Below are 12,273 nucleotides of genomic sequence, written 5' to 3' on the forward strand. Positions count from 1 at the left end.
GTAATTGGAAATTCTCCTTGATTGGAAATGTTTTCCAAACTGAACGCAGACACCATCTAGCATATCAGAAATGAAATTCCTAAACGCCATATGTCCTTTTTTGAGAGATGTAGAAAAACGTACAGAAATAATAAGAAAAAACTTCGTTTTCTTAAAGAGTTAAAGAGGCTGTGTCCCAAAGTCGAACCTTAAAACGTACAGGAATTAGGAGAGGCTTTTAATTTTTTTTAATTAAAAGAGGGCCTTTCCGAAGCCAAGAGCGGGGGGTTAGGGGGTGGCAGCCCCCCACAACAAAAAACCTGTACAAAAGAGTCTTTAAAAGCGGGGGGTTTGGGGGGCAGTAGCCCCCCAACAGCCTCTCCTAATTCCTGTACGTTTTAAGGTTCGACTTTGGGACGCAGCCTCTTTAACTCTTTAAGAAAACGAAGTTTTTTTCATATTATTCGTAATAGAACTTCCCAACCTCTCTTTACTGCTGCTCTAGGGAAGAAGAGGTGGACATATTTAGGACTTGTACTCCGCATGAAAGAAGGCTGCCTTCCTCGGACAGTCTACGAGTGGAAACCAGGTGACAGAAGAAGACGGGGTCGTCCAAAGAGCACTTTGCGGTGAATTTTAGACCAAGATCTGAGGATGCTGAGGCTTTGTTTGTACCTGAATGTCACCGCTGCAGCATCGCTCCAGGGCGAGTGGAGAGGCTTCGTCGACGCCTTGTGTGACACTAATGGCGCCAGAGGAACTAAGGTAAAGCTAGGGTTACTGCAACTTGTGGGGCCACCGGAACTTCTGATCTGCAATAATTCACTGCAATAATTCAATAATTCAAAAGATTCATTGCCTCTTTCTTTTCAGTTATCGGGAACAACTAAATCAAGCCACTGCTTTTGTTGATGCTTCTAATACCTATGGCAGTGACCTTTGTGAGATGAGGCAACTGCGAACGTTCGTCCGTGGACGGTTGAATGTCACTCGCCATCCTGTTAGGGGCAAGGATCTTTTGCCACTAACAAGTGAAGATAAGGAGTGTAAATCTAGGAGTGGACTCTGCTTCAAAGGAGGTAATTCTCGTGCAAAATTCTTTGAAATAGGCTTTTCGAGTTTGTAATGAATTCTCTGTTAGGAGTTTGTACCTTCACAGGAATTTTTTTTGGGGGGAGAGTGTAATAATAAAGAAAAATTATTGGAAAATTTGTACAAGAAGGGCCCGGAAAATAGGGGAACTTTAGGATATTGGGGAGATGGCTGCGTACGTACCTGGTTAGGACCTTGTATCTTAGTCATATGTCAAAGCATTATGGCGATATTAGGAACTTCCTTAAGTCCTTCAGTTCATAAGTACATTTCAGTTCCTTTCAATTCATTAAGTACATTCAGTTCATAAATCAGTATATTCATAGTGCACATCAATTCCTTCAAAATATTCTTTTCAGAAATATTTTCAAAGGTCTGTATTTTCATAGTGCCTCTCAGGACCTTCTCTTTTTATGATATGAAGGACCCTGTCGTTCAAGCAATTATCTATCTGGGTAAAGAACCTTTTGCGGAATGTCAAACATATGTCGCATTGAGAAGATTGCGGTCTTTAGAAGAAGCGTGTGTTAAAGAACGGAAAGCTTACAGGAAACATATGAGAGTTGCATTCTCGGTGCATTATCTTTCATGTAAGCTTGTCAGTTCATCAGATCGTAATCCTTCTAAAGATCGTATCCTGCTCAATGTGATATATAGTTGACCATTTGTAAAAAGTTCCTTACCCAGATAGATAACCGCTTGATTGACTGTACATCCTTGCATTTTATGCACTGAACATACTCAACAGAGAATTAGTGAAAGTTGTTTTGTCTTTAAGATTCCATAGTTAAATGATTTTTTTAAGCTTATAATGAAATTATCATTATTTTATTAATTATGGATATTTTATGATCGCACTTTCCTTTCTCATTTTGTTGTTATTTGTTATGTATGTTGTTATATATTTTTGGTATATATGTTGTTGTTATATATTTGTTGTTAAATATTTTGCGATATTTAATGTGTTCTCAAAATTAATACATGTCATATCCTCCAATTTCTCTGGTAGGAGTCAATTATACAAAGAAACTCATGATACATTTTGACTGTCAAATTTAAAAATCTATGTTTAGAATTCAAAATTAAAATTTTTATTTCGAAACTAGGTGACTCACGAGCAAGTGAACAGCCCGGACTGACTGCCATTCATACAATTTACATGAGAGAACATAACAGAATTGTCGACCAGCTTTCTCAAATCAATCCTCATTGGTCAGATGAAGAACTGTTCCAAAATGCACGACGAATCGTGTCAGCTGGTTTCCAGCACGTAACTTATAATGAATTTCTTCCAAGAATTTTGGGTTGGAATGCTGCCAACCTTTATGACTTGAAGGTCCAACCTGAAGGGTATTATCAAGGTAGCGTTTTTTTATGGCATCCACAGCATCTCAGTACAGTGTTTTACACATTTAGCGTTCCCAAGGACAGTGAAAACGAGATCTAATAATTTAAATTGGTTAATAAGAAACTTGATTAACTATATATATATATATATATATATATATATATATATATATATATATATATATATATATATATATATATATATATATATATATATATATATATATATATATATATATATGTTAGGAAAAGTGGGGAATTCAATTTTCCAATTTTACCGGAAAAGATTTCCATACCCAGTTATGGAGTTTTTAATTGTAGTCAGTTCAAAATAAAAAAAAAGAAGAAGATATATGATGTGGGTTTTTTTTTAAGTTGTAGTTGTCTTTGGAAACCACCAGATTGTTAATATTTGAACTTGGACGAGCGAAAGAGGTCTTTTAAGCTTATCTAATTTGTCCTGCTTATTATTTTCACGATTTGTCAGCCAACAGAAATATGGCACTGCCCTCAAACTGTCATAATTTTGAAACAACCCAAAGAAAAATCTTAGAAAACCGTGGTTATCACCTATGAAAGGACCCAAGATGGGTCCAAGAATGGAAAAATGGTTTTATTTGATGTTCTTGGTGCGTTTAGAGTATTTGCCTTAGTTTTGTAGATGCGTTTGGCTCATTTTTTTTGCATTGAAAACTCCGTCTACAGTACATGTAATATTCGATACCGTGACTTCGGTAATGGTAGCTTTTCTTAAATAACCAAAAATAGTAAACCAAGTTAAGGTATATACCAACTGCTGCTACTTACGGTATGGACTTGCTTTAAATAAAGATAATTTAACTTAGCCTATAGTCGGCTAAAATCCGTGAAATATACAAAATTTACCCATTTGAGATTTGAATATTTACAAGATAGTAGGAGATAATTTCTTTATTCTGGCTTTACTCTCTGTTTACTTTTTATGACTTAGTCTCTCTTTTTGGTTTTAACCAGACTGGTTGTTTTACCCTGGATGGTAGTTTCAGTTTTTTTTTAATTCTAAAAGTATATTTTTATATATTACAATCGAATTTCGTTTAAGCTTATTTTGTATGTTTCTAATTCGGCTGGGTAATGCGGCCCCATCACTAGTTGCTACGAGTTGCTGCTACGAGGCACTAGTTGCTGCGAGGCACCGTTGCACGCATGTTAAAGCACTAAGTAAATCAATATAGTTTTAAGAAACGCTTATATCTATGGTAGTAACATAGTGCAAAAAAGGGCAAGACATATTAAACCAGTAACATTCGTAAACTAGGTATATACAGCTTAAACGTATTTGTTTCGAGTCAATTTCATCATTAGACCCTACATAGTATGTATTATATAGGATTTGGATTAATTTATTTAAATTTTAGCATATTCAGAGAACTCTCACATTAACATTGTACAAAAAAGGCCCTATTTAAACCATTGACATTTGAAAATAGGTATATCCCGCCTATGCTAACCCTACAAGAAATGTATTAAATTAGATTTTGGATTAGATTGGATAATTAGTAACTAGAAAATCTATAACACGGATACATTATGTGGGGAAAAGGGGAAATAAAAAACTTTGGGATTTTTAGAAAGAAAGACCCAATGAAATGAATGGGCGTAAAAAAATGACTTACTATCGTAGCGTAAACAAATTACTTTATTAAATAATGGAAGTAAATAATCTATGTAATTTTTAATATATTTAAGAATCGCTTATGTCGTTACTACTGATATTGTACAAAAAAGTAAAATAAAATAAAATCCTATTTAAACCAGTAACATTCTAAAACTAGTTATGTATAGCTTATACGTATTTATTCGAAGCATTTTCTTCATTCACCCCGAAATAGTATGTATACCAAGTAGGTGGCTTGACTGATTTACCCCCCAATGTTTTCTGATTAGTGAAAAAGTAATAATTTTGTAACAAACATAATATTTGATAGTTTTTGAAGGAGAAAAAACTATCAAAATTTCCCAATTGGTTAAAATGTCCTTGTTTGTATTCTAAAATAAATTAATATTCAAATTTACTACCTTAACAACGCCCTGCAAACTGTATTTGAAGTGAGAACTTATGTAGTTATTCATAAACGCGTTTTTATAACTTTGTTTAAGGCGATTAATCCCTCAAGAAAATCAAGTACCTGTTCACAGATCTCATTATGTACTGATAATTCCATGGCTATTGGTTGTTTGAAGGAGAGATAGGCAAGGTCTTGGTATGCATCTTTACAGGCGATATTCGTTAAAATATACCATAAATCGTTATATGATAATGACATGTGTAAAGATTTAGTTTTCTGGCCTAGAAGATTCACAAAAGATTGAAAAGGGTAAAATAAAAACGTTAAAAAGAACTAAAAATATATATTTCCAAGCAAACTTATAATTAAAAAGTGAAATTTTTAGTACTATTAAAGAACAACATTCTGTGTCACGACCCCTCCCCCAATGATTTTATTTTAGTCTTTCTTTCAGCAGAATCAATTTTTATAATTACTGATAAGCAAATTTGGAGAAGAAAATATTCTTCTCAAATTTTTAAAGCATTTTCTTGATAGTTTAGTTAATTCATATATTTATAATTAATTGATATAATTACATATTTATTTTACTAGGTTACGACCCAACATGCAACCCAACGATCTTCAACGAATTCGCAACAGCTGCTTTCCGTTTCGGACATAGTCTACTTAAAGACGGTTTCAGACGACTGGGGGAAAATTATGCAGACAAAAATCAAGTCATCAAATTGAGAGACGTTTTTATGAATCCAGGTTTGTAACTTTTGAAAAAAAAATTTAGTACATAAAATTCAAAATGTTAAAATTCTTTTCAAATGAAGGGGCTTCTAAATAATGTTTAAAATGTGAAGTTTCATTATTAGAAAAATGACTTGGTGCTTTTGACAACGAAGCCATCCAGTTTTATTTATATAGTCCCAGTTTTTTGGAGGGTAGCAAGGGGTAGATTCAAGGAAAATAACTTTTAAATAGTACTTGTATGACAAAAACACGTTTATATATACAATCTTTCATGTTCTGAGGGAGGGTCAAGTCTGAATACTTGAATCCAAGAGCTTATCCAGGATTTTGGTTTGGGGAGGGGAGGGGGTTGGTACAGAAAAAGCCTAATGAAACATATCAAAAATGTGTTTATCTGCATTTTGTTACGTTTTTATGAATCGGATAAAATCTGCAGGGGGGTGCCAATGAGTCCCAAAACAAGGAAAATAGAAATTAGGTAACTTTAGAAAATTAAATTCATCACTTAAAACTAAAATTATCACTTTAATCATGACTTTAGCAACGATTCTTGTTTTGCAAAACATATTGGCCCATCAAAGAGAGAAAATGTTAGCGCTTTGTGCAATTTAAAAAAAGCCAAAAATAAAGAACTATAATGCGTCCCAAAATTAGGAAAATAATAGCTGGGTAACCTTACGTAAAGTAGTGAGGCAAATAGTGGTAATATGGATCCTTTAGGGGAGGGGGTTGGTACAGAAAAAGCCTAATGAAACATATCAAAAATGTGTTTATCTGCATTTTGTTACGTTTTTATGAATCGGATAAAATCTGCAGGGGGGTGTCAATGAGTCCCAAAACATTGCGAAAAAGTGAAATTATCACTTTAATCATGACTTTAGCAACGATTCTTGTTTTGCAAAACATATTGTGAAATTATCACTTTAATCATGACTTTAGCAACGATTCTTGTTTTGCAAAACATATTGGCCCATCAAAGAGGGAAAATGTTAGCGCTTTGTGCAATTGAAAAAAAAAGCCAAAAATAAAGGACTATAATGCGTCCCAAAATTAGGAAAATAATAGCTGGGTAACCTTACGTAAAGTAATGAGGCAAATAGTGGTAATATGGATCCTTTAATCTTGGGTAATAGTGTGAATAAGACTAATAGTGCTAACAATACTATAGCAAAAAGTACAGTTTTTCTTGTTCATCTAGTATTGAAGCAATGCCGTTCAACAGATCCGGAACAGTATCATTATTACGGCAATTAACTTGGGTCTTTAAGGATCGAGCCGAAGAGTATGTTAACTTATGAGAAAAGAAACTGGCACAGGTGTCTCATAAAAGGTCATCGATGCTATCTAGCGTGTGGCGTTTCTTGGCACATTTTCAAACTTAGTAGCTTTTTTTTAGAAGCTAAGGTCAGATATTTCTTAGTAACTGATGTCACCAATTGCTCTGATTAAATTACCTAATAATTACCCTAAAAAATCCAGTTGCCACTCTTATAAGTTGGAACTGAGTCTTTGCGTTGGAACTGACCACTCATTGTGTTGGAACTGAATGCAGGTATGAAATAGACTGGAACTTATGTAAGCATAGCTTATTGATAATTACATCTTGCAGATGTCATCTACGAGCCTGGAGTAATAGACGACTTAATGCGTGGTCTTCTTGCCACATCAATGGAAACTCTTGATCAGTTTATAACAAAAGAAGTTACCAATCATTTGTTCGAATCGAAACGCTCCAAATTCTCTGGTCTTGATCTGGCTTCACTTAACATTCAAAGAGGTAAGCATGTGGAAAAACGAATATTGTGGCAATACACAATTAAAAATCTTAAAATAGACTTGAATTTAACATCTTTAAACTAAGACATTAGTTGTCATTTTTCAGAGATCTAGAAAAAAGGTAACTCTAAGTTTTGTGACAAAAATCATTTTCGCATACAGATAAAGATTTATTGTTTATTATGGCGTAGTTCAGTTATAGACCCAACTTGCTGTCGAAAACCCCCTTACTGCATACATCAGTAATTACCAAAATAAAATTTTTAATATCAACAATTATTTTGAAAATCAACAATGAAAAAAACAATTTTAAAAAAGTGTGACATTATGGAAAAAATGAAAGCTTGAAACCTGAAGGCTAAAAACCTTGATCATAAGCAAGAATAGACAATTGCAATTTAGGCAGCGCTAATTTTCCAATGTGAAAAAACAACTTAGATAGTTTTGACTTTGTGGAAGTTTGCCTAGAGCCTTATTTCTGGAGAAAACATTTTTCATATGAATAACGTCACGGTCTTGTTCGTTTCTTATAGTTGTGTTTCCTTTATTGCTATATACAAACCTCTTTAGGGCATTGGATAGAGCTTCAGACTTCTAATTTGAAGCTCGGGGGTTTGAATTTTGTAGCACTCGATTTAATATTCAGAATATTTTTCTCCATAATCAAATTTTTCCAGAGGTTTTCATGTGAATGACGTCACAATTACTTGGAATTGTCGAAATAGTTTTTGTCAACGATGAGTTTCTGAACAAATATGAGTGCACTGAATATTTTTAAAGTAATATTATAAATTTTATAAATAAATAAATAAATTTGAATATTATAAATTAATTTGATCGTCGATAATAAAGAATAATATGCAAGTACAAACATGGGAAAGGGTTTGCCGAATAAATTAAAATTAATTAAATTTAGACTGTTAAAAAAGAACAAATTTCTTTGTTTTCACTGAGCGAAGCTTCGTCCCTGATATTTAAGCACTAAGGAATATTCATTTTTTATAATTTAGGATAACTCAAATTAAACGATTTTTGGAATTTTAAAATAATATTTTGTAATGACATGTGCAAAAGCACTGGATGGGAAGTTAATTTGTTTTAAGCTTATTCGATAACACAAAATCATTTTGCGAGCCTCAGCGTCGGCTAACCTTTTCAAAGACAAAAGGATTTCTTGCAAATTTCACCAGAACCACAAGGAAATCCCAATGTGCCAAATTATTCAATTAATACTTCCTCAAAATTTGTAAAAAACTTATAGGGGATTTTGAATGTATAAGAAATTCGAAAAGCTAACGAGTGGTTACTTTAAAATAAACAAAAATATAATCTTTCACTTATGGTTCAGCAAAGTGCTGTCTGTTCAGTGTACCTACAGCATAAATAAAACATCCATGGTGTTGGCAAGGTTTTCACTCAAAGCGGGTAGCCCCACAGGTAACTCATAAAGCTGTCAAATCGCTCCAATGATTTTTCCCACAGCAGAAAAGAAATTTCTACTCTATTTAATCGAAAAAAATTCACACTTTCCAATTATGTAAGTTCCATTAAAACTGAGTATCTCTACCTCCAGCACGGAAGGGGTTAAGTTAAATAGTTTTTGCAATGGTTTCTGGGAAAGTAGGTATTGGCTTTTAATTTTCATTATTTATTTGGGTCTCTTAAGCCTCACAGGCTATGACAATACTTCCCAATTAGTTCTAAATAGTTTGGCCAAACAAACTAAAAAAAGTTTATAATATACAAGATATGGCAATTCTATAAGGTACCACGTAGCCTTAATTGTTGCCGAGCCTGTTTGGATAACAGGAGCCTGTTTATCGTGTTTGGATAAGCTAGGCTTAAAATTAGGCCCATGCCCAATAAAATACTTCGGGTTGTAAGGTAAGGATACGGCACTAGACCCTTAAAGTCCAAACAGGTGGTGCTGATCTATGTTTCAAGGCCCTTCAACAAGGAAGTACAATTTCGGGGTGGCTCTAAATTTTGATGTAATTTTTATTGTGGGGCTGGGGGAGGGGATTAAGGCTGGAAAGAAACTATGCAAAGAACATAATGAATTTATGAAAAATATGAGAGATTATGGTGGAAATCCTAAAAGTAGTGCTTCTTTTTTTCTCAAATCCAATAAAGAAGAAAAGATTTACGTGCGGACTCACCTAACGTGAATCTGTTTAACTGGTTTATTTATTCGCTTAACGTGATATGGCCAGTGTTTGGACTCGCCTATAAATTCCAATAAATTCCTATGTTTTAATGCACTCCTATAAAATGCCTATATTTTGGCTAAAATCCTATTATTCCTATATTTTCGGCTGAAGAGCTCTAAGAACATTGCTCATGATTTGCAATTTTCTGTCTTTTGGTGTAGATTGATAATTAATTACAACTGTTGAGCTGTTTGAACTTAATTAATGCTTTGTGTTGGGCTTAGTAAGCTGCTTCTGCCTGGGCTATGCTGTTGTGTTGACTTAGTAGCCTATGTTTTGTTTTTTGTCATGTTGGGCCTGTCCGAAATGAGCGAAGATTAGTATATAGGCTAGCAGTCTCTGCTTAATGAGACTGGAGTTCTTGCGACTTATGTGTTTCCTGGCTGAACGCTGGCTGGCTGATGTGAATACGGCCCAGTTATTCAAATGGGCTATTCTAAGATAGTTGCTAATCGAGGGAAGTATAATAGACGTGCACTGGGTAGGCTATATGCTACATTCTGTGATCAATCTGTCCTTTATCTATCTGGTCTTTATCCCCTTCTAAATAAAAATGATGTTAATCAGATTTGGCCCGTTAATTCAGAAAAAATAGAAAAATGAAGTATTCTTAACTTACGAACGGTTGATCAGATCTTAATGAAATTTGATGTTTGGAAGGATATAGTGTCTCAGAGCTGTTATTTTAAATCTCGACTGGATCTGGTGACGTTGGGGGAGTTTGGAGGGGGAAAGCTAAAATCTTGGAAAATACTTAGAGTGGAGGGATTGGGCTGAAACTTGGTGGGAAAAATAAGCACAAGTCCTAGATACATGATTGACATAACCAAAACGGATCCACTCTCTTTGGGGTTGTTTGGGGGGGGGGGGGTTGATTCTGAAAAATTAGAAAAAATGAGGTATTTTTAACTTACAAACGGGTGATCGGATCTCAATGAAATTTGATATGTAGAATGATTTCGTGTCTAAAAGCTCTTATTTTAAATCCCGACCGGATCTGGTGACATTGGGGGGAATTTGGGGGACCTAAAATCATGGAAAACGCTTAGATTGGAGGGATCGGGATGAAACTTGATAATTTATGTGACCAGGCATCCTACGCCATCTACCATAGATCTGATCCCGAGGACTTCCGAATCCTATATTTGGCCTATATTTGGGCCCAAGTTCAAGTTCATTTATTTATTAATCGCACATACATGTATATATATGACATAGGCCCATGGGGAGACAAGCTAGAAAAACTAGGCCTAGACAAAGAATAAAATAATAACACACTACAATACAAAGATAAACATGACGGCAAAGATACAATAACACAACAATAGTATGAAAGTAGCAGCTAGCTCAGGATCATTCAATACTGTTGAAGAAATTAAGAATGTAATATTATTAAATATAAATTAATACTGGAAGATAGCTGAGAGGCCCATAATCACCCAGAGCAACGAACCATACAAAAACTTTGCCTTACTAAAAAGATACTTAATTAATTAAAAATAATCCTGAACTAAATGAAATTTAAGTTTCCTTTTTATTTAATTGATTAGAGGAAAATTTATCAATAAGAGCCTTGTGAGTATCCCAGCACCGAGCTATTGACACAAACGGAGCGAATTTAGATCTCTCAGTATTATACTTGTCAATGTAGATATTCTTTTTTTGTCGAGTGTTATAATTATGTAAATCTTGTGATTGGGAGAACAAACTTTGATGGAGGTAATATGGCGGTAATTTCTTAATTTCATAATTGATTTTGAAAAGAATTGCTCCAAAAGCAAATTGTTGAGAGACTGGAAGTATATCTAGATAAGTATATAAAGATGCAGTAGAAGACTTATTTGGAAGTTCAATAGGTGATGGAATAAAAAGTTTAAGGATTCTTAGGGCTTTATTTTGTAAAATCTGTATTGGTTTAATATGGCTTTTAAATGTAGATAAATATACTAGAGAACAGTAATTAATATTAGTCTGAATCAGAGCAAAATAAATACTTCGTAAAGCAGAGTAGGGCAAACAAAGCTTTAACCTTCGCATTAAACCAACATACCTTGAAAACTTTAATCGTAGATTTTGATTGTGTGTTTTAAAAGATAAGCTTTCTTCAATCACAAGTCCAAGGTACTTTGTCATTTTCACCCGAGATATTGATAATAGATACTTTGAAGAAGTAACCCGGGTAATACGAGGGCAGATATTTGACTTTCTGCCGTAAATTATGAAATTTGTTTTTGATACATTCAAAGCAATAAAATTTGAAGAACACCAATCAAGAACATTAGAAAATGCAGTATTCAGTTTTGTCTCCAACTCCTCGTCATTCTTTTCAGAAATTGAAACTGCCGTATCACCAGCAAAATGTGTGTTGAGACACGGGGATGTAAAAGCGCGGTGAAAATCATTTATATAAATTAAAAAAAGGAGAGGACCTAGGACAGAGCCCTGAGGTACCCCAACCTTCGAAGACTGATGTACAGGTGAAGAGAGGAAATTGCCTCCATCTAATCGTTGCTTTCTCTTATCAAGATAAGATTTGACTAGATCCAACGCCGGTCCACGCACACCACAATTATCCAATTTACTAAAAAGAATACAATGGGATATTGTATCGAATGCTTTTTTAAAATCTAAATATATTGTTGCTGGAATTTCACCTCTATCTAAGCATTCATGAATATATTGGATGAGAGCAACGATAGCATGTTCAGTGTTGTGTCCAGACCGGAAACCAAACTGGAAATTTGTGAAGAAATTAGACGATTTAAGAAAGTCATAAAACCTCTTATAAATTGCCTTCTCAAGTATTTTAGAAAATGCTGACAAAATAGAAATAGGGCGGTAATTTGATGGATTTTCAGGAGAGTCACCTTTGTGAAGCGGAACTATCCGCACTTCTTTAAAAGCAGATGGGAAAACTCCAGTTTTAAATGAAAGATTAATTATATGCTGTAATGGCAATATTATTGCAGACAGTATTTCTTTAACAATTTTAGAACTAGACCCGACAATTCCCGCTGAATTACCTGGATTTAGATCACACACTATTTTTGTTATTTCAGAATGAGAAATAGGCCCGAGAA

General features: G+C 34.1%; 1 protein-coding gene across 1 annotated transcript in view; it reads left to right on the top strand.

The window, feature by feature from the left end:
* Positions 1-12,273, top strand: part of LOC136030541 (uncharacterized) — a 168,132-nt gene that overhangs the window by 133,860 nt on the left and 21,999 nt on the right. Inside the window, exons 19-22 of the mRNA XM_065709591.1 lie at positions 853-1,058; positions 2,178-2,432; positions 5,061-5,219; positions 6,817-6,984. Of these exons, the coding sequence (XP_065565663.1) occupies positions 853-1,058; positions 2,178-2,432; positions 5,061-5,219; positions 6,817-6,984 (788 nt within the window). The remainder of the gene's footprint in view (positions 1-852; positions 1,059-2,177; positions 2,433-5,060; positions 5,220-6,816; positions 6,985-12,273) is intronic.

Source organism: Artemia franciscana, chromosome 8, assembly GCF_032884065.1.
Source record: "Artemia franciscana chromosome 8, ASM3288406v1, whole genome shotgun sequence".
Lineage (NCBI taxonomy): Eukaryota > Metazoa > Arthropoda > Branchiopoda > Anostraca > Artemiidae > Artemia > Artemia franciscana.